General features: G+C 42.0%; 2 protein-coding genes across 4 annotated transcripts in view; both read left to right on the forward strand.

Annotated features, from left to right (window-relative positions):
* The first annotated feature begins 2 nt into the window (after positions 1–2).
* Positions 3–21,292, forward strand: LOC130182274 (carbohydrate-responsive element-binding protein). 2 transcript variants are annotated; one of them, XM_056397058.1, is made up of 17 exons: positions 3–2,133; positions 3,626–3,732; positions 3,927–4,009; positions 4,168–4,257; positions 4,924–4,965; positions 9,207–9,381; positions 10,878–10,958; positions 13,944–14,095; positions 14,209–14,821; positions 14,935–15,008; positions 15,798–16,068; positions 17,330–17,445; positions 17,665–17,787; positions 18,024–18,151; positions 18,931–19,054; positions 20,531–20,660; positions 20,756–21,292. In XM_056397058.1, exons 1-17 carry the CDS (start codon positions 1,787–1,789, stop codon positions 20,917–20,919), a joined length of 2,820 nt encoding a protein of 939 aa, XP_056253033.1. In that variant the 5' UTR covers positions 3–1,786; the 3' UTR covers positions 20,920–21,292. The 2 variants fall into 2 exon arrangements, with proteins under 2 accessions (XP_056253033.1, XP_056253034.1); XM_056397059.1 differs by having other exon boundaries at positions 15,801–16,068.
* Positions 21,293–22,735: 1,443 nt separating this feature from the next.
* The window catches only part of srrm3 (serine/arginine repetitive matrix 3), a 74,566-nt gene continuing 70,473 nt past the window's right edge, over positions 22,736–26,828 (forward strand). Inside the window, exon 1 of one of the 2 annotated variants that reach the window (XM_056397761.1) lies at positions 22,736–23,043. The gene's annotated coding sequence lies outside the window, so the exon portion shown is untranslated. The remainder of the gene's footprint in view (positions 23,044–26,828) is intronic. The other variant, XM_056397760.1, reaches the window with a different exon arrangement.

Here is a 26,828-nt window from a genome sequence, read left to right on the forward strand (position 1 = left end):
GAATTCTTCCTGATCAGAGAACATCACTGTTTTCACATTTCTAGGTTACAGGCCTAAAGGAAAATGTGTGAGAGCAAGTCCATAGAAATGCAGAATATTTTAATGTTTAAAGATAAGAAAGGAATCTGCTGTGTTGGCCTGTGTTAAAATACTTCTGTGTTTTACCTAAAATATTCAATGTGCAGTATTTTCTCTGTTAATATTTGACAAAACTCACAGGGGAAGTTGACTTCTGTGACTTCAGAAAATAGGTGAGTTTCTTGTGTTACAAGTGCAGAAAACGCCCAGGTCAATACTAACAACCTTCCTACATAAGGTGACGGAGCTGTGACCGGATTAATATTTATTCATGTGACAATATATACATCACAGCCAACTGTGCATCTAAGCCACAACTGCTCAGTTTAGCAGCAACAACAAATTCAGACATTTCAGGTCTGAGTTTATTTGGACATTTGAAAGATTATTAACTGTTTATAGAGTTTAGGATGTTGGTGTCACTCAGTCTTAAACTTCTACAGTCTATTTATTTTAGAAATGAGACAGGTCTAATGAAATTTTGAAAAGGCTGTGAACACTGCTGGAAGAAGTGTTGAGATTTTTAATTTACCAAAAAAAACGGAATTTACTGAAGTGAGAGAACATAAAAGTTATCTGCACAGTTTGCTGTGAGCATCTGTGAAAGTGCCTGTTCAACATGGTGCTGGTCAGTGTTACACGTGTCATACACACAGTACTGTACCGAGGATGCTTTAAAAGATAAAGCCACGAACAGGTTTTATTGATCAGTACAGTTAACAGTTGTTCCAGGCTCTTGGCAGGTCGATCGTTCCAGCGTCTCGGAGCGTCTGATCCCAGACTGACTCCATGACGTTGAGATCAGGTCTCTGCGGGGGCCAGGCCATCTGTTGCAGGACTTCCTGGTCGTCTCAAGTCTTTAAAACGTGTGCACACCACGTTACCCCCGATCAGCCACAGCATTAAAACAGGTGACTGGTTTTAGTGTTGTGGCTTATAGGTGAATTATTTTAATTAAAAGCCATGAAGCTATGGGAAGTAATTGAAACAAAAATAAAAAGAGTATTAAATCACATTACTGATGGTTCAGAATGAACTCTTTCAGAACAGGCCACAGATATAACTGATCAACCACAACATTTAAACCAGTTACCTGTGTTTAATAATGTGGCTGATCGGTGGATATATTAGTGAAATATGTTTATATACTGTTGGATAATTGAATCTATCACAATGTATGAACTGATCCATTGTTTTAAAGTCTTGTAGTTGAGTTCCATGTAGTCCCACAATATTTCTGTTTGACTTCTTCAGTGTTTGAGTAAATGTTCTTAGTTACTTTGCAGTTTAAATGATGTGTTAGGTGGGAATATCTTACTATGCAATCACTGTAAATGATCAGTTTTCTACTAGAGTATTTCATTTGCAGTCCACAGAGGCCGCCCTGAAAGATGACACAGTCTGAATTAAAGTTACGTATCATTTAAATTGTTTGATTGTTTTTTTCCTACTAGGATTGGTCTATTAATAATTAGCGTCCTCAGCCAGATGACATAATGATAGTATGCTGTTACACAACAGTGCGCACATATTGTGTTGAGAGGTGTGTCGGGGGGGAGACAGTTGTGTCTCAGCAGCTGACAGATGTGAGCAGACGGCGGCTGTTTGAAGAAACACTGGACCATCTGAAGAAACAGGGGAGGAGTCATCCGAGGAGAGAGTTCACCGTTTGTCGGAGGATACGTCGATAGTGAATGAAAAGGGCAGCATGGCGGGGAAAGAGGGAGCTCGTTCAGCCGGACAGAACCAGCTCCAGGACTCCTCAGACTCGGACTCTGAACCGGAAGGGGAGCCTGTCCGGGTGGCCGGCGCCGGGCCGTCCGCCGGGTCCTTCCCCTGCACCCAGGTGATCCACAGCGGACACTTCATGGTGTCGTCGCCGCACAGCGACTCGGTGCCGCGCAGGAGGAAAAGCGGCAGCTCCATGAGATATGACTTTGACACGGTGAACAGGACGTGGTGCCAGACTTACCGGTATGGCCCATTCAGCTCCGGGAGCCTGAGCATCGACCCCACTCTGACCCGCCTGTTTGAGTGCATGTCCCTGGCCTACAGGTGGGTCTTGTCTGGGACAGTATAAAACCCACCTCTGCTCAGTTGATCTCACTTTTAACGTGCAGGTTTGACTGTCCCCTTCAGGTTTGCTCAGTCTTTTTCACTTGTAGATCTGTAAATAAGTTGGTGCCTCATTTGAAGCTCACAACATGGAAGTGTTTTGAAAAATGAGCCTGCAGCCTATAATTGATAAGAATATGCACTTTCCCCTGCAGTGATCCCCCTCTGTACATAGTCTGCCTGTGTTTGTGAGAGCCACGCAGTGTTTACACAGAGAGCTCCACGTTAAACTATCAGGCAATGTTTCAACAGATCCCCCTTTTTTAAAACTTGAGGAAAAGTTAAGGTTTTGTTAATGAGTGGATGTGTTGAAAAGAGCAGTTTTGCAGAGTCTTGAGCAACAGCTTGGAAAGTCTTCCCTGAAAACTGGACTTTGATTCCAGTTGGCTGCGCTGGACAGATTACACTGTAACTGAGGGAAAGGAGAGAAGATCCTGAAATGATGCCCCTGATTTATTTATTATTTTTAAAAAGTTGCTTTGACTTAACACAGTGCTGATTTTAGATTAAACCGTTCTTATTGCATGTTATTATATATTACACATCATAAATGGAAAGATACAACACGCCAGTTTGCATTTGGAACAGTCCAGCTTTGCAGCTCTTGTCTTGTCTTCGACAGGACAAAATGACAGATGTCTGGAGCAAACCTTGAAAAAGGAAGCACCTGCTCTCGCAGTCACGTCGTTCTCTTCAAGAAGTCAGCTTGAGAAAATATCACTTCTGCTTTACCAACTTTTTCTGAAGGGTTGCCGTCAACCTTTGGCCCAAAGGTTGTGCCAATTTTGTATTTTTTGAGATGAATATTGCACAATAAGCCCTGAAGCGAGGACAGTTACCAGAAACATTTAGAACACAACACCAACATTTACCTTCAGGACGTTTACATTAAGTGCTTTAAATGCACCGTATGAGCAGTATTGTGTGGGAGGTACAATATCTGCACAAACATCTATTTGTCATTAACCAGACTGGTGTTAATTAGTTCTTCTCCTGACAGGTTTTTGTCAGTGATATGCTGTCACTGCTGTTTCGGAGTGTCGGACACGCAGCGATGTCACTCCATTAAAACCATGTTGAAAATGACTCCCTCCGGCTTCCTAGCAACTCCCCAAACACTTGACATTGTGAGGCCTCTCCTCAGCACTCAGCGGGCTGAGGGACACTGGACAAAAGTGCAAACAGGCCGGCAGTGAATAAGCTGATTGGGCACCATTAGTCAGAGTCAGGACAGGTTTCCAGCAGAGGTAGCTGTGATGCCACTGATTGATTTTTCCACTGTGTCTTTTTTCTTCTCAAGAGTATCTTGACACTTCTGCATGGCAGTCCCTCTAATTGCTTTTAAAATAAGGAGAAAAAACAAGTGCTATAACAGTGTATTGCACAATGCCCATTATCCATGTGAAAACCACGGTTGCCTTTTCCTTTGCAGCGGAAAGATAGTCTCGCCAAAGTGGAAATCTTTTAAGGGTCTGCGGCTGCTGTGGAGGGATAAGATCCGTCTGAACAATGCCATCTGGAGAGCTTGGTTCATTCAGTGTGAGTCCACCGCTCTTCACCTCCTCTCGCTCACATCTCTCCACTCATGATGAAGAATATCATTGCGGGGGAAAACCAAGTGACCAAATACAAATGAGGAGTTGAACAAGAACTTACTTTTTCTAGCTGCATTCATGAACCATAGTAAATCTGTCACCGTGTTGATTTTGTCTCTGTGTGTCTGCTGTGTTTAGATGTGGAGAAGAGGAAGAACTCAGTGTGCGGGTTTGTCACCCCGCTGGAGGGCTCTGAGGCTGATGCACATCGAAAGCCTGAAGTGAGTCACATTCATTTTTAATCAAAGTACTACGTGTTATTTCAAATTAACCTGACACTTAATGACGCACTATTGTTCATATTGCTGAGTTAAGATGTTTGTATTTTTTACTGACGTGTGATTTGTCTCATGCTGGTGTTTCTGCTTCCTGTCAACAGGCCATCGTGTTAGAGGGCAGCTACTGGAAGAGAAGGATTGAAGTGGTGATCAAGGAGTACCACAAGTGGAGGATTTACTATAAGAAGAGAGTGAGAACTCTTGTTTTTACACGACTCAGCTCTTGTATATTTTTAACCTCTTTAGCAGCAGTAGCTCTGTGGATGGCAGTGTCGGACTGTCGGTTGGTTCGGACTGAAATATCTCAACAACCGCTGGTTGGATTGAATTAAAACATTGTGCAGACATTCATGGTCCTCAGAGGATGAAGCCTACTGACTTTGGAGATTCCCTGGCTTTTCCTATAGCGCCACCAGCAGGTCAACGTTATCTCCCAGATGGATTAGCACAAAACTTTAAACAGACACTCTTGGTTCCCAGATGATATATCCTAATGACTTTGGTGACTCCCCTGACTTTTCCTCTAGATTCACCATAAGGTTTGCATCTGTTGTGTTGGAGTGTAACGTCTCAGCAGCTGTTTCTGGAGGGACCTGTGTGAAATTGGTCCAGATTTAGTACAAATCCATGTTCCCCTCAGGATAAACTGTAAATCAAGGTTGAATTTTAAATAGTCAAGTTCTTTGGTTTATGATGGTATACCTGCATAACTAATGACACCATCCCCCTCAGCTGCACTTTGTGTTTAGTGCTAATTATCAAATGTTAGCATGAATGTGGTAATCAGCGCCTGCTGCGAGCACGACTCTTGTTTATTTTCAGATCAATAAAATTGTTTCTCTTCTTTTCCTTTGCAGCTCCAGAAAAAGAAAGATGATATTCTATCAATGCTACAAGAGGTATGAAATAAGACACATCCTGCTTTAATATTAATAAAGTCTCTCTCTACATTCTCTTTCTATATGATTTAGAAACACACTAATGAAGACAAATATTGATTTTGACTCTTGAAGGCTGAAGCTGGCTAATTTACCCATCCTTCAGTGTGTGTGTGTGTGTGTGTGTGTGTTGGTGACCTGCTAACATGGTTTACTACTGAATGCAGTTCAACATCATCCAAGTCCTCCAGGCGGCTATTTTTAGCACCTAGATTTAGCCTCCCCTGGTCAACCAGAGAGGGAAAGAGAGGATGAAAAAAAGAAAAGAAACAGACACGTGCAAAACAACTTGGTCTGACATTTGTAGGAAACTGACGCATTTTGGTTGCCAGCGGTGACAATACGTCTAACACCTCTTCAGGCACCTCTTCTTTATTCAAGTGAAATAGCTGCAGAATTTAATGCCATTTAATCAAATCTGACCTACTTGGAGCAGCGAGCGCGACGTCACGGCGGCAGAAACAAACGAAATATCAGGAGGAAAAGAGGAGGAAGGCAAAGAAAAGGAGGGACTCTGGGGAACCACCTCATTCATGATAGTATTCATTGTGAGATGTGCCAGTGCAAGTCACAGCCATCCCTCTCTTCCTTCTCTCACCTTTGTCATCAGCTTTAATCCGGTTTTATTCAGGTTTTCTCACTGGGGACCCGCATTTTAACTGAGGTCAAAATGAAGACCACTGCGATGATAAAACTGTATCTGAGCGTCTGCCTGTAGCTCGGATTGTTTATTGTATTGTGCGGCACTTGAAAGGGAACATATCAGCTCATAGCTGACAGGTCAAAGATCACTAAACCAGCTTTTTATGCTCCGTGTTCCCAAAGTGTTATCTCGCCTCTGACTTCCCAGATTATTGTGGCTGGAGAAAAAAAACAAAACATCTCAGCACCAGGTTGTTGTTGTAATTTTGTTTATGTCACATATTTTATAGCAGTTTCCAGCTCGCAAAGCCTCATTTGAAATTTAACTGGCTATATCATTTTAGCATCAAATCTTATTCTCATAAAATCTTTAACAATTGGATTTGTGCAGCTTTATCAACTCAACACCAGGCATCATATTTCAGAAGCGATTCGTGTGCAAATCTATTACAGACACTATTACATAACGTACTACACTGTCACCCCGCATATTAAAACTCAGTCAGTCATTTCGAGAGTGAAACAAAGTCCTGCCAGGCTGCTGATTCAAGTCATAAATAAAGGCCTGAGCAGCAAAGCTGTGCTTCAACAGGGGGAGTGGACTGAGCGACCAATGAGAAGTCTCTCCTTTGATAATGATGGAATATTACTATTGATTTGTAGCCAGGCAAGCAGCACAGCTCTGTTGACACCAATGTTGGCTGTTGATTGGCTGAGTGTGAAACATCTCAGCTACTATCGGATGTTTTGTCATGATATTTTGTACAGACATTCATGGTTCCCAGGGGATGAACACTGGTGATCCCCTGGCTGTTCATCTGGTGCCACGGGCAGGTCAGTGTTTATATTTACGCAGTGCAATTCATTATAAAAAGCTCTGGCATAAATCGAAGCTTTATGAAGTTTATGATGTTCACTTTTTGGTGACATTCATAGAAATGTGAATATTTTATTATCTGTTTATTATTGATCCCATATTCAAATTAGTGTTTAACTACATTATATTGAGAAGTTTTTATCAGAATATTAGAAACACCTCTGAATACAAGGAAGTGCAGCACCATCACTAACTTTGACCTCTATGCTAAAACAATTGAATTAACATCTTTATGACAGTATCAAAACTGAACATTATAGGCATCGTAAAAATGAGGCTTTATGACAGTTGTATTAGATTGTAATAAGTTGTGCAGGTGTACTCAATAAAGTGGCCACTGAGTGTATCGCTGCGTTTAAAAGATCGATCCCGAGGATGACTCCTAAAGTCTTTAGTGACCCCCTGACTTTTCCTCTGATGTGAGCATGACGCTGACATTTGTAGTTTTGAGTGAAACGTCTCAGCAACATTCATGTCCCCTCAGGATGGATTATATTAACTGTCATTTCCAGACAAAATTTACAAGTTAGAAATATAGATAGGTAACTTTGAACTGAATAAAAGAGAGAGAAAAAAAACAAAACTTCTATCCTCTTTCTCAAGCTTCGCCCTGGGGGACAACAGCAATAGTTTTACAGCAGATCTGAGACTATGAGCAGTGGTGTAAGGAGTAAAAAGGTCAGTGATGTAGGATGGCCAACGCTGACCAGTGTCTTAAAGACAAGCAGTAGAGTTTTAACATCAACTCTGAACACGACAGGTAACCAGGGCAGGGGGGAAGAAATAAAATCCTCTCTGCTAATGTAATTTAAAGGTTCCATAGGCCTTCTATTATTATAAAGCAGGTATAGGTTCTATATTAATAATGTGAGTATTGCACACACATATATTCAGAAACTGAGCCTTAAAACAGGCCTTCAGGATTTCCTGTAACTTTGTGATGTCACAACAAAGCCCCAAGCCCCGCCCACCTGGACCTAACATCCAAACCTTGCAGGATTTGGTTTCTCTGAGTGTTTTACCTGAAATCTGCTATATTTCTATTGGATCACTCAGAAAACAATCAGAAGAGAGGCTCAGAGCCTCCTCTCTTCTGATTGGCTCAGCGACCTGTTGTTACTAGAGCTCCAGAGAGAAGCCTGAGAGAGGAGATGTGAAACTACACTGAGATGGTTTTTGGTTCTTAAAACCACAAATGTATCTTCTTATGGATCAACACTTGAAAAAAACCCCAGAAGAAGAAGAGGAAAATATGGGATTAGGGCTGCATGATATGCAAAAACAATCATATTGCAGTTATCTTGGCAGCTGTTGCGATTGTGATTTCAGTTGAATGGTCGTTTTCCTTTTCATTTTCATTTTCACTTGAAAAAATATAAAAATGATGTTGATGTGATTTTTGGTCTTGTACCAAACAAACATTGTTCCTTTACGTCTGGAGAGTATGATTTGTAGGCCAGGGCGTCTCTGTAGCGCCACAACGCTTACGATGCACAACGTCGTGACACATTTTACCTGGATCAAAACAAAATCACAGCTCCTGTGATTTGGATATTGCACTCGGCCATATTGTGATTTCGATTGTATTTTGATTTGTGCAGCCGTATATGGGACCTTTAATTTCATCTTTACACTATCATCTCGTCTCATCTCACATTATGACATTACAAGTTAAATTCTACGCGATGGGCCACCTAGTTGCAGGAAAGCCCTCAAGAAATGTAAATGATGACCATCGGAAGTGAGAAATTTGGAGGCGTTCATATGCATGTATATTCCTTTTCTTCACCGAGGCAACAGCAGTTAGTGTTGTTAGGGGCCTCAGGTCTTCCTGTTTGTCTGCACGTGAATGTGACTGCCAGAATTAGGTCAGGGACAAAAGGCTTCTGCTCTTACTGAAATGATGAGACATCAAAATAACGAAGTGAACAAAGCCGAAATAATCATAGCCTGTTAGGGGCTAGTGTTTTTGAACAATATGTCAAAGAGTGTTTTCATTTTCATCATGCACTGTAACCACACACACACATGCAAATGCACACAACAATCTTACCTCATTTCTGCTTGTACTCACTTATATTCTCCCTCAAAGGAAACAAATCTAGAGGGAAATAAATAATTTACCGGGGGGCATGTCGTGTGCTTAGACGTAATCAAAACAGTTTCCGGCTCAATCTGGGCTTCCCTATAAATGTGGCCTCAGATTTAGAAGTGGAGGGTAAAGACAAGAGGATCAGGGTGAAGCGAAGCATCTCACACAGAGGGAAAAGACCGAGTCTAGAGCTTCATTTTCTGTGAGTTTTTTTTTTTTTTTACTGGGTTTCAAGAAGAGAATGGAAACTTGGACAACGTTAACATTACGTTTCTCTGAATGCTGTAATAATGGAGGAGATGCAACTGCAAAATGTGTGTAATTTTGTTTTTGTAAGTGTAATTGAGTGGGGGGAATTTGTTTTCTTGCTGTTTTGATATTAGCATTTTAGTGAGTCTAGTTGTACTTTTAATTTTACACATGACTTACTAACTAAGAACCAAATGGCATCAGTGCATCTTTTTGCATTCAGGCCTTTTCAGCCCTGTTTGTAGAGAGCACTCTAACAGATAGATCAGGGATTGACTCAGTGTGTCACTTCATAGCAGTTGGTCCTGTAAAGTGTTTTGATCTCTTCCTGATACACTCCAGGGTCAGATCTGCCAGGCCAGGCTGGAGAAATGGTCCAATCAGATGTACCAGCAGCCTGAAGCTGCGCCGGTCGAGGCCCACATGTTTGACCTGGACTGCTTTCTGTCCGACATCTCCGACACCCTGTTCACCATGACGCAGAAGCCATGTCCCTGGGCCAGTGACCGACACAGCAGTGAGTAGTCCACACTCTGAAGATTGCAAATTGACTTTCAGCTGTGACTTTGCACTGAAACAAAATACTGCCTCAAAGGGTTAAAAGTGATTGATAGTAATGATGAACAACTGGTGGCCTGTGGGCTGCATGACAAGAATAAAACATGTCCTCATTTACCATGTGGCTGCATCGTTTGGCTGAAGATTAATCTAATTCCCCCGAACTTTGTTTTAATCGTGTTTTTATCAAATGACTGTCAGAATTCATAAACCCAGCTTTATGCCGTCTCTGCCATGAGCAGAAGCCTACGGGTAGCTAGAAACTTCAGGATAGATCAGCTGAGATGTGGAAACCCAACTTAATAACTATACTTAATGTTTTAAAGCTCCTGAAAACCAGTTTTCAGTGTCTCAACATAAATGATGGGATCTCACATTATAACATTTTCAAAGATTGAACAGTTTTTTTTTCCCCCAGTTTTTCCCAATCAGTTCTGATCAAGTCACACAGATACAGTCCTGAAGATTTGATAGATAAAACTTAAGGATTTTATTTCCATAGCTATAAATTTGGTTGTTGCTTATTTAATCATGGCTGTTTAAAGGAATGGTTTGTTATTTAGGGAAATAGATTTACTTGTTTTCTTGCTGAGATAATCAACACCACTCTCATCTGTCCATTCAATATAAGATTACAGGCAGGAGAGGTTAGCCTAGCTTTAGCATAAAGACTTGAAACGGAGAATCAGTCCCAACTGTGTCCAGCTACCAGCACCTCAACTAAACCTCAAGACAGTCTTCTGGCCGGTTGTAGTGACTACTGTTAGCTGAGGTCAACCTCACGGTAACAACAAGACTCCAGGAAGTCACTGTGTTAGTCTACAATAACTTCCCATAATGCCACAAATGTAGTTTTCACACTTCAGTTTTTGTATGGATTCAATCATTTGTGAGCCAGGGCTTCTGGTAGGAGGACTTTCTCACCTTCAGACAGTCAGTCCAGCTGTTTCTCTCTACTTCCTGTCTTTATGCTAACCTATGCTAACCAGCTGTTGGTTGTAGACTTACAGTGGAACGAAAACATAAGTGAACCCTTTGGAATTATCCGAATTTATGTATAAATTTGTCTTTAAATATGATCAGCTCTTCATGGAAGTTACAATAATGAACAAACACAATCTATTTTAACACAATCTATACTGAATGGTCAGATATTAGAGCAGTATCTATCTTTCCATCTAACTCTCAGCAAGAAACTAAATTGGCATTTATTCTAAAATGTTGAACTGTTCCTTTAATCTCATAGAAAAATACTTCTTCAGGGGATTTAAGGTTTTGTGCCACTGTCACATTTTCATCACTTGGTGCGGCTGATGGTCACATTGGTCAGCATTCAGCCAGAGGAACCCACCCTACAAATAAGGAAATTCCCAATGATGAAAGACGACCTCTCAACAAGACACACTGACGGACGCGCTCACACGTATTTCTTTATTGTGTTCTCTTCCTCCTCAGCCTACACCAGCAATGCTGATATAATCCAACCAGGCCTGACTCCACTGCAGCCCAACTTGGATGATTTCATGGATATACCAGGTACTCGCTACCTGTCTGTCTGTCTGTCTGTCTGTCTGTCTGTCTGTCTGTCTGTCTTCAGGTATTGTTATAGAATGGCAGCAGATCAATATTTCCCATTGATTTCGGTTGCAAGTGCTCATCTTTGTCCAGCATAGTTCATTATTGGATAACAGTGTGATACATTTGTGTTTGATTCAGTGAAGAAAAATATATTTTATATTTTATAGCAGATAGAAAATGTCTGAACTGAAAGACTCAAATTTTCAGCCACTGAGTTTTGTGTTTTTATGCAAAGCCACAATTCTAGGCTCGGATCCTGACGACTTTTCCCCCACAAAGATAAAAAAAAATCAAAATAAAGAGTAATTTATTCTGGTATTAAGTCTTTACATCTAATTAAATTACTTCATTAAGATATTTTATATTCATTTTTATGTGTTTCTGATGGGCGTTGCACAAAGAAAATCTGTTCCTGAAAGGCAAAGGCACTCCCTCTTTTTCTGTGCTGTGTGTGCAGTTTATTATTTGGTCCTCTGAGGTTAAAGGGGGGTCAGAGGCAGGTTTGAGCCTGGAGAATGAGGAAGTGGAAGAGGATGTTTAACCATGACCCTCGGCTCTGGAACCACCTATAAGGCGGTGGATAAAACTTAGTGATGGGCTGGGAGATGGTGGAATTTCCTTCTCTGAGACAAGCTCTGGATGTTCTCTGTTTAAAGTCCGGAAGAAGTTCTGATGAAGCTTGACTTTGTTTGTCTGAAGTTTTTGGTTTAACACTAACACCGGTTCCTACAAGTAAATGATTATCAAATCAAGTGGCTGTAATCAATATTTTAATATTAACTGCATCAAATGATTATGTGTAATATGAAGAGGAACGCTTACAGTGACAAACTCACCGGAAATGATCACATAATGCTGCAGTTCTTTGTTCTACTGAATGTCATAGCAACATTCAGCTCATTGATTTGATTTTTTGGGACCACGACTTTACTGTTTCGGTTCACTCTCACCACTGTCAGAGCATTGTTTTTACCTGCTCAGCTTCAAACACACATATTCAGCAACCAACTGATGAATGCAGTGGAGCTTTTAACATCCAAAGAGCCTGATATTTCCCTCAGGAGTTGGTGGAGACCAAACACGGAGCTAAAAGAGAGGGAACACTGGACTACCATTCATCAGCTGGACAGACATGCAACTACAAATGAATGCTCATGTTGCTTTGTATCTGCTGGATGTCTAAAGAGGCAGCTGTTAGCGAACTTATTAACTTCAAGTTGATAACATCTGAGCGTTTTGTTTACAGCGTGTTTCTACTGACACCGAGTGGCAAAACAATTAGTTAATGCAGGGTTAAGTAAACATCTTAGTGAAGTAAACCTAGGATAAAATGTAGAGCAACAGTTAATCTAAACAGCAGTCTTAAAGACCAAGTCATTAATATAATATAATATAATATAATAAAATATCATATAATAACTCACTCTGAATTCTGAATCCTCCTATAAGTTAATACTTGATATGTGCCTTAGAGTGTGAGAGGCAGGGAAGGTTTTTTGCCTCGGGCTGCTCCTCCTGAGAGCAAACAGTTGGCCTGCAGCAAGACACAGACAGCAGAGGAGCTTCGTACAGGAGGGAGGAAGCAGGTTGGAGTTTAGTTCCTTGCTCAGGGGCACAATGACTGCGGTTGTTTTGGCCTGTGTGTTACTTTCAGTGAAGCAATCCAGCAGCCCTCTGGCTACAAGTCAGCCTTTGTAACACACAAACAACCTGCTGCCCACTGTTGTAATATGTGCGTGCGTGCGTGCGTGTGTGTGTGTGTGTGTGTGTGTGTGTGTGTGTGTGTGTGTGCGCAGCTTCAGGACACAGCATTGGCAGTGTCCTGAAGGGATCAGCTGTCTGCCTCTCGTTTGGTCACAAGGTCTAGGGAGCTGGTGAGTGTCTGTCAGAGTGACACTGCCATGCATTAAATGTATTCAGAGCCTTCGTCAGAGCTCCTCTCAAATGGAAATACAGACCACTCGTCTGAGGCAGCGTGCCGTGCCAGTAGTTACTGAGATGAAAACACAGACACACTGGTACGTATTTGTGGATTGTGCAACACTTATTGTGCGGTGTTTACGATGCTTGTTTCGTGCTGGGTTCTGAATACTGTACATGTTGATGATCGGTGTTCGGTTCCACACAGATGAAGTGAGTTAATATTTGTCTGCTCAGCTGCTCGGAAAACTCGGTTTGAATTGAGAAACTGTTTTTAATCACAGATGGCAGCCTGCCACAGTCGGTTGCCAGCATGGCTCCAGAAATATGTGACCTGGCAGATATAAAAGCAAATACCACGAGTGACCACCACCTACAGAGAGCTCTGCGCTGTTCTGGAGGGTGACCTGCTGTCGGATGTCTTGGCTCAGTGCTCTTACTCTCTGTTTTGTTGTTTGAATTTCCAAAATGAAGCTATGACTGTGATGTCAAACTGCAGACAGTAATAATTTCAGAATATACACAGCGTTTGAGGTAGGTTGAGAGTAAAGATTGGTTCTCTAAATGTGGTAATCACTTTTCATTTGTCTGCAGAATAAACTTAATATGTATGTTATTTATCAACTCACCTTTATTCCTGTGAAGTTAAATGACTGTAATTAAGACCCTTCACATTTAATGTTTGTGGTGAAAGTCTGGACTAAACCTCAGTCACTCAATAGGTTCTTCTGGAGAACATACGGTAGATCAGTGGTTCTCAAACCTTTTGACATCATGGACCTAAACTGACACAAATGAGACCACATTTATTACAGAAAGTGTTTGAAGCCCCATGACCAAATTATGTCGAGAGATTTACATCTCAGTGATGATATAAACTGGTAGATTTTCCAGTATCTTGTGTGGACTGAGGTGACGTCATACTTTTACATGTTATGTTAGAAGGAATATTTTGTCACCGTCATAACCCCTGTTTCTTTATAAGTGACAGTTCGATTAACAGCACGTGTGGTTTTTTCTCAGATGTCTTTATGAACTACAGGGGCCAGTCCTCTGAGCAGACTGGTTTTGCTGACTGTGGTTATTTTGAGAGCTCCTCCAGCACGGCGTTCGCTCCAGTTCCCTCCCCCGTGGTACCGGCTCCTCAGCTACTGATCGACAGCCAGCTGGCTCAGGTACTGCTGCTGTTATCAGCTCCTCTCCTCTGTGAGACGTATCGCTGCAGAGGTTTTTCATTAGCAACTAATAGCACTATTTTTTAATCGGTAAAATACACTTTCTTTTCCAGCCCAATCTGTCGTCTGACAGTTTGCCTCAGCCCTCCCCATCCAACACCCGGCCAGAGCAGACCAGGCCGGGCGAGGACTGCGGCGACTACCACCCGTCCAGCATCATATCCGGGGCCATGCCATATGGACACCAGTCGTTCCCCGATCCGCCTGTTTCTATAGCGTTCACCACCAGCATCGAGCAGCCGGCCTCTGCTAGCGTTCCTTTTCTGTACCCGCTGCCATGCCACAAGTTTGGTTACTACACAACGACCAACGCGACCTCCACTGTCATTACCCACACCGCCTCCACCGCGGGGGCCCAGGGCTCGGCGCACCAGGCTCACAGCTTCCCACACACAGGGGACACGTACCCCCAGGTTCCCTTCCCCTCTCTTAGTTACCCTGCTGCCGTGTCTGACCCCGTCCAGGCGACGCTGCCCTCTGTCACCGCGCCCCACTGCTTCTCAGTCCCGGAGCAGGTGGCTGTCACAGGGGTCAGAGGGAAGCACAAGCAAAAGACGGGAGGAGTGAGGACAGCTAGCGCCTCTGTAGCTCTGTCTTGCCCCCAGTCCACTGCCCCCACACCCACGAGCTGCCTTGCTAAACTTCTCTCCTCCGGCGCCCGTGAACGTGAGTCCGCTCGCTCCCTCGTTCTGTCTTTGACATCGGTTATTGATTAGAAGAAATGATAGGGATCGTGTTTCTGTCAGAAGAAAAAGACTATTGTGTTTTGTGCTTTTCAGGGAAGCCATCACTGGGATTTGATTCTACTCTAGTTCCAGCCAAAGGTCAGAGGTCAACATCTCCCAGCTCTGCGGTGAGTCTGTCCTGATACAGTAACAGGCCTGGTACAGCATCTCAACAACAAATCAGTGACTGACTTAAAGGAATAGATTGATGTGTTTGCTTTCTTGTTAGAGACCACTGATACCACTCGTATGTCTGAACAGCAAATATGAAGATTCGACTGCAGTCATCATTATGTTTATGGGCAAAAGTTTAGTAAAGAGTTTGAGCTGTTAAAGAGGATCCAGAGTCATTATGTCTGTTTGGGGTCTCAGACACCACATCACTACCCCTCCCTAACCCTAAATAAATCTATTTGGATTTCTGTTATTTGTTCTCTAACTCAACAGTTTGTTCATAAGAGTTCCAACAGTGATTTTAAACCTCCCTACATCTGAGGTTTGAATCACGTCAGAAGACAGGACAGAAACATTTAAAGGGGGAAAATGATTTTACAGTTATTATTATTTTTGCACATTTAACCGTGGTGCCTGTGGGATCCCAGGTAAATACGTTCTAAGCAAAAGACCAGGTTTGAAAAGCTTTGCGCTGCGTTTCTGACAGTTATTTCATGCTTTAGTTCATTTGTGTAGGAGTAGCTGTAGCTGAAAACTTGAACTTTGTGCTCCAGTGACCTCTCCTGTTCAGATGCCCTAAATGGAAGTTGGCTCAAATGAAAGAACTATCACACATCAAGTCTTCTCATGGTGGTTCGAAGGGTTCTGTCTCACTCTACCGTTAAACTTAAGTTAGAAACTAACCTAAACATGTATAAACTAAATGCTTTTTGTATGACAACACATTCTCTGTTGTTGTTCAGCAGTCAGGCAGCAGCGCGCATGTTGCAGGAGCTTCATCGCAGCTGCAGCATGGAGCTGGCTGGCCTGCAGGGATCCCAGTGTTGACACCTCTGCACAGTCAGAGTGCCACCCTGGCTCACAGCGGCCCGCACGCCAGCACCTCCAGAGGCTTGGCGGTGTCGACCCTGCTCACCCACAGCTCCACCCACACCGGCACCACCCTCCTCATTCCCAAGACTGAGAAACTATCTCCTGTCCAGCTCTACGGCACAGACAGGAGCACCTTAACTGGTAATGATGAGCTTTTTGTACAACTGGTCGGCCTTCAGATCTGCAGAACATGCAAGTGATGTGAAAACAGACACCAAAATCTAGCGCTTCATGCCAATACACTCTATGGAGCTTCATGAGCATCTGGTCAAAGTGAGTTTATAAGCAGCTGTTAGTGTTAGTTAATGTAAATAAATGGCGAGCAGCAGTTTATTGTGCAACATCAACAACATAAGTAAGTGTTTTATACAGAAAATAATTTAAAAAGATAAGAATAATTCTTTCTACACAAGATTTAATTATGATTCATTTTTAAAGTTCATTAATCTACAGCCATAACATAATTGAAAAAAAACATTATTTTTAATGAGGACAAAGCTTCTGGTTTGTTATTATGTTTTTGTGGAGCTCAGAAAATGAAAGTCAAAGATGTGACTGTAAATATATTCGAAGTTCAATCATTCAAATGACGTGTTGTAACAAATACTGAGCTTTGTTTGAGACGTGGCGAGGAAAGTGTCCGGTGCTTCACGGGGAAGATGGGTACATGCAGATAAGTGACCAAAACAAAAGTGGAAAACAAAGCAGTTAAAAATGAAAATGGCTGGTGAAAGATAAATTGAAGAGTAAAATCTCAACTGATTAGTGGTTAAAAAAAAAGCAAAAAAAGTTTGTTTTTTTTCCATTTTCTTACCAACTGATTGGAGGTTCAAGGAAAATTAAAAAGCTTTCTGTTTCTTTGTGATTTGTCTGATAACCACTTCTCAACTTCTCTGTCACGTTTGGATAATTACCTCTCAGCGCACATCGTGGTGTCTAGTTCAAATGATCACATCTCTCAGCACACGGAGGATTTTGGCTTTTTCTTCACTTTCTCATCAGTTGCGAGGGAATAAGCTTGTTGTCGAAGTCAGTCATGTAATTAAACTCCCATTGTTGTCCCGGAGAGATGTTGAGGTCCTTGTAAATAAGTGATTTGTGTGTGAAGATGTAGACGTGATCTAATTCAGTGGTTCTCAAAGTTGGGAATAAATTATAATATATAATTTATTTTCACTCTAATTCCATTCATAAGTAACACAATGACAGGATGTATGACTGTTTTGGTCGTGGGTTTAAACACAAAAAAAAACCATCTAAAAGCAAAAGTCTTCTCAGATGGGATCTGTGGTCTCATTTGTGTCGGTTTATGGACCTTGATGTGAGAAGGTTTGAGAACCACTGATCTAATTTACCAGGAAATATTTGTGGTAAATGTTGTTGTTATCTTTGTTTGTTCTAGTGAATTTTCCAGAACATCCCGGCCGAACATCACCACCCAACCCTTTAGACAAAGCCTCCAACCCCGAGTCCCCGCAGCCCGGCTTCTCGGGACATGGAAAGATAGAATCAAGTAAGGTAGGACATACTGTCTCATTCAGTCTGCTTTTAAACAGTACAGCGTGGCATTGAGTAGTCCTTGTTGAGTGCTAAATATAATATGTATATATAATATATAATATAATAAATATATAAAAGTAATAGATAATGGATATATAAAAGTACAGAAAAGTGATTGTTGACCCAGCAGGTCACTCTCAGTGTGATGAACTCATTTCTGAGCTGTGTTATCTGCAGCAAACAGAGACCAGGAGGATAACTCACATCTCAGCAGAGCAGAAGAGGCGTTTCAACATCAAACTGGGATTCGACACTTTACATAACCTTGTGACAACACTCAGCTCTCAGCCAAGCATAAAGGTACTGTGAGAGGATGTGCAGCTGCAGTAGAGATAGATGTTTTTGAAGGTGGAGGCAGAGTTTAACTGGAAAACTTTGACATGTAAATGCAGAGAAAGACACATCATATTATATATATACAGTATATATATATATATTTGTTATTATTATTATTATTATTATTATTATTATTATGAATGTCTATAATAATTGTGGTGTGTGGCTGACGTGGTGATCCCCTCTGTCTGCTGGCACAGATCAGCAAAGCCACCACGCTGCAGAAGACGGCTGAGTACATCAGTAAGATGCAGCAGGAGAGAGCTCAGCTGCACGAGGAGGCTCAGAGACTCCGAGAGGAAATCCAGGTCCTCAACTCTGCCATCAAGTGAGTGTGTGTGTGTGTGTGTGTGTGTGTGTGTGTGTGTGTGTGTGTGTGTGTGTGTGTGTGTGTGTGCGTGTGCGTGTGCGTGCATATATGTGTGTCTGCATTTCCACCAGGACCGGTTGGATATCCTGCATTGATGAAGAACACTTTGTTTTCGGTGCAGAGAAGTGCTTCATCATCGGTGGAGGACTAACACATGTTCACATCTGCACTGTGCATCGACTCACAGTTAACCTGCAGTTAGAGCCGTATTGGTTAAATGTGACACGCAGCTGTTTATAAGCATTTTATCATGCATTGTAAACTGGTGATCAGGTGATTGCATTGCAAATGAAATCCCTACCACTGGTGAAGAAGCTGATAATGAGCTTCAAGAGATGTCTTCTAGTTTCTGTCAATGTGATGAAGTTTGGTCGTGACAAACAGCAAACATTCAAAACTAAAGGATAGATAGATAGAGAGAGAGAGAGAGAGAGAGAGAGAGATAGATAGATAAATGGTCTATCACATTTTCAAAATAAAATAGAATAAATTTAGCTTACTAAAAGCTCTGCTTCAAAGTAAGAGCGCTTCATAGAAATGTAGTTGAGTCAAAAGTACAATATTTGTCTTTAAATGTAGTGAAGTAGAAGTCAGAAGTTTCCAAAGAAAAAAAAAATAAAGTACAAGTACTCAAAGTAAATGTACTTTGTTACTGTCCACCTCTGCTACTTTATTATGACACGCATGCTGTCAGTTGTGGTGTGGGCACTGTTGACTCATTGTGTCTGTCCATGCAGTGCGTGCCAGCAGCAGCTACCAGCCACCGGCGTGCCCATCACACGGCAGCGCTTCGACCACATGAGGCAGAAGTTCAGAGAGTACGTCCAGGCACAGACTCTGCAGAACTGGAAGTTCTGGATCGTATCCTTATGAATGTAAATCTGCCAGAGGTTAATTAAAACAGCACACTGCCACAGACATGACTTTAAGAACTTACTTAACTTTGCATTCAAAATGACCAGAGTATAATTAAATGTTGTGTATTAAATGTACCCATCTATTCCTGGGGGAGCTTCTCATGTTTCAGTACAGTATTTGGCTGCAGCGTCATTTGGCTTCTTCAGCCTTTGGAGGAATTTCAAATTATGTTTTGTTCCCAAAACCTTTTTTTCTTTCAATCCAAATGAGCTTATTATGCCAAGCATTATGCCAATCTGGACAGATACTGATAAGGATAGTGTTTTTAAAGTGCGGCAGGAAAAACATCCTCTGAAATTTAGTCTTTGGTCCAGTGCATATGGTAAATTTCCCAACCGGGGTTTTGTACTGATTTAAGTTTAACACTGGAGTTTCAAATCAGAAAAAGCACATAATGAATTTCAGACCTGTCAGTGTAATCAGACAAAAAACAAATGTCTGTGTGCTGCATAAAAAGTGTTGTATGTAAATTTAATACATAACTCTTTCATTAATAATCACCTAATCCGCTGGCCTTATCTTGCAGGCGAGATAAGAAGATTAACAATTTTATCATATTTGTGTGTGCGCAAAAACACAACGGGGTGTGGGTGTTTCATCTCCATGAATATTGAGGTATTTTCTTTGGTTCCTGTAGAGATTGCACTTTTGTCTTTATCTGGTCTGATAGTATTCTAAATTAAAAACACAGGTTTCCCATGAGGGTTATTTTCTCTTAGATTCAAGATAGAAACATTCACCAGATATTTGTCCACTAATTTTATTTTTTTGTTGACCACTAGTTTAATGCTACTTCTTATTGTTCTTACTGTCAACAAATAACACAAAAACTGACAGTGTATTGTTTCTAGTAACAGATACTGTGTGAATCCAAAGCCTGATCCATCATATTCCCATGTGCCATAGAGCTCCAGTGTGAACATTTTTAAACAGACATCAATGAGCTACATCTTTGCACTTGATATGTTCTTTTATTAACACAAACATGGGAACTGTAGTTTATTTTGAGTCCATCACATCTACTGTTCTGCTGCTGTAAATATTCATTAGCCAAATGAGTGTCAATTTGCAGCTGAAAATAGTCCCGAACAAATTCACCATGCCGCCCTGTTTGAGTCACATTCGTTAAAAACTGCAATATGAAATTGCTAAGCCTTTTTTAATGAAACTTTTTAAAGATTCATGTCTGCAGTAGGAGCCAATGGGTTCTGGCTGAGTGCCACAGACAGGGTAGAGAAGTCAGACATGATTGAGAGATACACTCACACATTGTTGGCTTTGTTCTTTTTTGGGATATAAGCTGTAGAATAACACCAGCGTTATCTTTTAAACACTATAAAACACTTTGCTGATGAAAATTCATGAGCTCACGTGTCGTATTTTTGACGAGCCAGACGTCTTTCCTCAACACAGCGTCAGTTCAGTATCATCATCGAGCCGCTGTTTGAGTCCTATAACGGGATGGTGTCCACTGCCAGTGTGGAGGACCTGTGTCGATCCACTCTGTCCTGGATGGACCAGCACTGCTCCCTGCCTGCCCTCAGACCCAGTGAGTCCAGTAGAACCGGTTACAACTATGCAGACGTTAAACCATGTGTTATTATCTGTAATTTGTGTTTATCATTTCTTTGCGTGTCCCCTCAGTGGTTCTGCGTTCACTCCGTCTCCTGAGTACCACCACAGCCATCCTGACAGACCCCAGCCTACTGCCAGAGCAGGCCACTCTCGCCGTCACCCAGGGCGACCCGGTTGCTGCCATGGACAACTCCTTACAGCCCGCTGCTCGGGACAATATACACCCCATGTGACCCAGAGAGACAGACTGAGTGGAACTTAACTGGAGCCCAACACAATGCACAGGAGACCACGAGTCAGAGGGGAGTCTGGTGTAATTAAAAAAGACTCAACACTAAGCCCGGAGACTGTTAATAATCATATTCCAATAAAACTCACCAGCTGCAAAAAGAATGTATTCCTCTACACCCAAAAATCATAGGCTGTAATATGCACTTCTGATTATTTTTCAGCCTCAAAATAATTTTCTTTGGAAGAGCAGAAGTTCAGATGAGTGTAAGGAGACGTCAGTTACTGTGACTGTGATGAATGGCTTCATTTTCTGTTGAAATAATTTGGTGACATCAGTTAACAGCTGCATTTATTCTCAATTACTTTGACATCTCAGGTTATCTTTTCTGTGTATTGTTGCCCTCAATTATTGACCTTTGCTCAGTGTAACATACCCTCCTACTACAAGTCACATTAATCTTCAGCTTTATTGGGTACCACTCACCAGTGCAAGAAAAAAAAAGTAAAAATGAATTGTATTATTTTAGAATATTACGTTCAGTGGTTCTCATAGTGGAGTCTGCGCCGCCAGGGCTCATTATATTATGATACCACCCACTTAGCATGTGAAAATAAGGACGGCTGACTGGAGATTTCAGTCTGTCAGTTATCAGATGTGCAATTTTTTACTAAAGCGTAACAAGACACATGCTATTGTGTTCCTTAGAACCCGGGGCCGGTTTCACAAAGACAGACTTTGACTGTGGATCAGATAAAACGGTCAGATCTTCAGATAGACGTCTAAATTCATCTGTTGCACAAAGCAGATCAGTTGTTGACTATCTTAAGCCAGACTGTGGTACAATGAATTCTGGGTAAATTCCAGCTCGGTAGACTTTTTTCAATTTAAAAAAGATGGCTGATTGAATAAGAGCATCCAACCGCTCAGCTCCATTTACCCCAGCAGAACATGTTTGTCTTTTGGAAGTGTTCAGCGGTTACAAGGACATTTTACTTGGGAAATTCAGCGAAGAGTGAAACAAGTAAAAGAAAAATCTGATTTGGAAAAAAATAATAGCTGCAGTTTCTAAAAACTCTCTCCCCATAACAATGTTAGCAAACCACAAATTATGAGCCATGTTTTCCTGTTTTTTGTTGGGTGCTGCTGGTCAGTGCAGGTGTCACTGTGATTTCCATGGTAACATTGGTCTTATGCCTGAGTTAGTCTCGCGGTAAGGTGTCTGATAATTAGTAAGTCTTTATTTCTGTGAAACAGTCTGATTTGCATTAGACTGATCTATGGGCAAAATGAAGACTGGCCTAACACTACAGACCAGTCAGAAATATCTTTGTGAAACTGGCCCCTGAAGTTCACTAAACCCTGAAGTATATGAACATTTACAAACCAGTGACATACAAGCCTCCATGAAAACACAGCATGCAGTTTAAAGAACACTACTCCCCAGTGTACTGATATACAGAAGATATTTTGACTAGTGGGAAAAGTATAGATATTGCACTAATAGCATTAACACGTCATCATTTCTATCATAGTGTCCCACTAACCATGACAATGTGACAACACACCTGGATCCTGAAACTGAAGCAGCTGAATTGAATGAATCATTAGTGAAACTATTTGCACATGTGCTTTTCCCTCTGCTGACAAAATAGCCTCAGTGAAAGCAGCATTTTTAGGGATGTGAATTCCAAGTGGGAAAGTGAACTGACCCACTGTGTCATACAGGCAGGGGCTCATGTTAAGGTCACAGTACTCCACACAGAAAACACCGCGGGAACAGGACGCTAGGTGGCGCTCTCCCTGTGCGCTTGACTCCACTGCCGCTCTGTGCTGCAGACGCTCCTCCGGTCCGGCGGGGGGCGCTGTGCCGCAGGCGGCGCCGCAGAAGCGCTGTGTGGGGTTTTTTTGTTTGTTCCCAGAGCTCCTCGGTGCGCTGTCCACTTCAGCACCACAAGCCGAGCAGAGGCAGCGGGCTAGCTAACACTGAAGAGGAGCCACTGAAGACGCAGCTCAACATCAGCACCAGCACCGACACGAGTCCCAGATACTGAAAAATACTGAAAAATACCCACCGATACCCGCCAGAAAACGCCCACACCACCGAGGCAGAAGACTGCAGAAAAAGGTAAGAGTTTACGAAGAAGCTCAAATAGGATCAAGTTGGTGGAAGCAGGGATAATAACGGGTATCAGTGGAGAGGAGCGAGCCCCACTTCCCTTCCTGGTTCATAAATATTGTATGATCGTATTAAGTCGGTGTTTACGTGAGTTTCCTCCTCTGTTTGTACCTTATATTCGTCCCGTTGTTCGCTTGTTGGGGAGAGAGAGAGGGGGACACTTCAGTAACGGAGCTGATCGGGGACCGTGTTTTCGCTGGGCAGCCTCCTCTCCGCTTTGCAGATGGTGGTGTTTTATAACTCGTCGGTATCCGTCGCTGCGCCGCGGCCAGCAGCTGCCGTTTATTCATTTGCCCCTTTCGCTGCACCGTGGGGCATTTAATACCACCCTCTCTGTGTGGATGTTGTTGCCGTTTTTTTTTTTGGAGGGGGTTTTGTGAACTGAAGGGCGTATCGTGTGATTAACCCGCCCCCACCCAGTTTACACACCGCGGTCATCTGCGGAATTACCCAGCGTTTAGAGGCTGACACACAGGGCAGTGGATATAATCATGTACACCGGGCTTTGTCTAACGTGTGCGGCTGTGAATTACACGAGAGGGGACCTGCTAAAAGAAGCAGAGATTTGAATGCACCTTTGTTTAGAGCCGGATAGTTCGTTCCTTTGTGCTGACGCTTTATAAGTTATTGATAGTGTTTTGTAAATAGCAAAGACTGAAGAGTTGTGTGGTGCTGTGCTGTTTTGTATCAGCTGCTGGAGCCGGTTCTGCCCTTTAAATCGCATAAAAAGTAAATCCTTTAAAATTACATTACACTTTTTTTATTTTTTATTTATTGACTCCAGACACTTTATCTGAGGAAGTTGATCCTCTGTTCATCACCGAGGCAGCTGATAGGCTTCACTTGGTATCATTTTATTAGCATTGTGTGAATCCTCTCATCCAGTGCTGCTGGGCTCCAAACTGTTCACAAATGTTTCCTGATGCACGAAAACTGTGCACTGAGGTTGAAATGTTAGACTGTGCCAGCTTGTGTATAATTTGAAAGAGCAGATTTTTAAGGGCTTAATGTAGAGCTGTAACGACTAGTCGAATAATAAATTGTACAGAAAATTAATCAGTTGCTAATTTGATAATCGGATTAAGATCTAAGTCATTTTCTAAAACAAAAAAATGTAACAAAAACAACAACAAAAAATTGCTTCTCAAATGTGAAGATTTGATGTTTTGTTGTTTGTTTGTTTTGATCATTTGAAGACATTTTATAAACTAAATGATTAATCGATAAAATAATAGGCAGATCATAAAATATTGATAATTAAGATAAGTGTAAGTTGCAGCCTCAGATTGGTAAAGATGAAATCATGTAGAGCACATTTAAAAGATTCAGAATGAGCTCTGCTCTCTTGGCTTTTGCAGTGTTTTCAGGTCGTGTAAAATCCCAATCTATAGTATAGTATAGTAACAACTATCAAAACAAGTGTATCAGCAAGATATAATATTGTATTTGAATCTTACAGAAATAATGACACAAAAAATCTATTGTATTTAATTATACACAGCAAATCCCAATAGGCAAAGTAACGTGAGTGCTCGTCCTGCGGATCTGTCTCCTAATGCACTGACACTACGCTGAAATGATTATTCGATTAGTCCATTATTTGACTGACAGGACAGTAATCGGCCACTATTTTGATAATTTAGTTTAGATAGTTTCAGGCATTTTTCAAAGCACAAAGCAGAGCAAATATTTCATGTTTGCAGCTTCTCAAATGTGATGATTTGCAGCTTTTCTCTGTCTCATATCACTGTCAATAAAATATGTTTGGATTTTGGAGTCTGTCAGAAAAAACTAGACCTCACCTTGAGTTTGGAGGAATTGCGATGGACATCTCACTATTTTCTGACCATTTACAAACTGAATGATTAATTGATTAACCGAGAAAATAATCGGTAATGGAAATAATTGTTAGTGGCTCAAATTGATGACACAAACTCACCACTATCTGACCATTATGCTCCTTCAGACTTCTTCATGATAGACAGCTGTGTGACAGAATTCAAATGTTCATTGAAATGCCCGCTGCAGTCGGCGCCGACGTAGCAAATGAGTTGCTTGGCTCGGCTCTCATGAACTCCCCGTGAATCAGTAATCAGAGCTCAGTTTGTGACAAGCTGCTCGGTCAAAAAGCGAAACGTCAGCAGGAGCCGTGTGAGTGACGGGACAGTGACGGTGCTGACCAAAGACTCAGCAGCACGGGGACTCGAGCACCACACCGCCTGTCTGTCTGGCCAAACTCAAATACTGAGTGTATCTTGGGAAAGCAGTCTTCCATTTTGTCTGTGTGCTGCTGTTGGCGAGATAGGCCCAGGTGAGGTAAGAGGCTGATACAGGGATTAGCTTGTATTAGGATGTGGCTGCTCATAGAGGTGTGAGAGAAATGTCAGTCACTCTCGCTCTATCTTCCTCTGCCGTCTGTCTCTCTCCACAAAGCATCTGTCTCCTGCCTCCTCTACATTCACATTGTTCCAAGATGAGCAGTGATACCCCCCCCCCACCCACCCACCCACCCACCCACTCTGCAGCATCTCAGTGGTTCTCCTCGCTGTCCCTCCTCGCCACATGCAGCAACTGTCAGTGCATGCCTCCCTGCGCTCTCCTCTCATCCCGCTGGCAGACACACACTGCTCCTCCTCCTGTCCTACTTCCTTCTTCTTCAGCTCTCCTGAAGGGCAAAGCTGCTGTTGGCGAAGCCTTGGGGGGAGGTGGGGGAGGGGGCAGTTGAATGGATGGCAGAGGGAGGATGGAAAGGTTAAAGTTCTTATCAGGCTCAAGCGTTTTAGGCAAGTACCATTTGTCAAAGTTCACGCTGTGGTCTGATAGTGTGTTAAAATACACAGTCAAATTGCTGCAATGTAAGAGCGCAGCGGGGGCGTCTCTGCTCATTCAGAGAAATCCAAACCAAATACACTTGGATTCTAAAGGAATAGGGAAAATCAGGGTGAAACGTTAGTCTGTGATTCTCCTTGAAGCCGCTCCTCAGCTGGCAGGGGAAGGACCACAGGGCCGTAGGGTGTCACTGCAGGGGGTAATTCCATTACAGCTTATTGAAAAAGCTTGTCAGTCTGTCGTCCTGTCTCAACCCCGAATGCACTATGGGACTATTTCTAGCTAAAGAGTTAAGTTTTCCTGCTGTTTAATCTTGGTAAGGTGAAAGTGAAGAATCCAGGAAGTTGTGTTTTATTTTGGAAGGAAACTTATCATAGTGATTGACCTAGACCTCGCACCACCAGGGGGAAATTCGACCTTTTAATGCTAATAAGAAACTTCAATTTGTCAAATTAAGTTTTTTTTTTTTAATATTAACACATTTTTATAGGTCCCCATTTTCTCATTATTAAGTCACAGTGTGGCCGTGATTGATGGTTAGGATAATGACTAGCTGTAAACGATCTCTTACAGATGCACAAACAAATCAGATAAGTGTGTTTTTCACAATCTGAATTCCTGCTATTATCCCTCTTTAGTCTAACTAAGACTAAATGAACAAATACAGATGTAGAAAAAAAAATAATAATAAAATTCGACTACAGATAGATGCGCCTGTCACGTAGGAAGTCATGTTGTAAAATCCACGCTAGATCCACGCTCCATTTAATGGGAATAATATAAATATTTTATGTTATTCCCTCCTGTAGCTTTGGTTCACTATGTTTTTAAGTTTTAGAACAAAAGTCAGGTTCCCACATAAATGATTAAAACAGGTTTTTGTTGTTGTAATCATTCCTGTTCTT

The sequence above is a fragment of the Seriola aureovittata genome, chromosome 15 (assembly GCF_021018895.1).
Source record: "Seriola aureovittata isolate HTS-2021-v1 ecotype China chromosome 15, ASM2101889v1, whole genome shotgun sequence".
NCBI classification, from domain to species: Eukaryota; Metazoa; Chordata; class Actinopteri; order Carangiformes; family Carangidae; genus Seriola; species Seriola aureovittata.

Coding starts and splice junctions, on each gene's coding strand:
- LOC130182274 (XM_056397058.1), top strand. CDS start 1,787: ATGGCGGGGAAAGAGGGAGCTCGTTCAGCCGGACAGAACCAGCTCCAG. Junction 2,134..3,625: donor TGCATGTCCCTGGCCTACAG/GTGGGTCTTGTC, acceptor TTTCCTTTGCAG/CGGAAAGATAGTCTCGCCAA. Junction 3,733..3,926: donor GAGAGCTTGGTTCATTCAGT/GTGAGTCCACCG, acceptor TGCTGTGTTTAG/ATGTGGAGAAGAGGAAGAAC.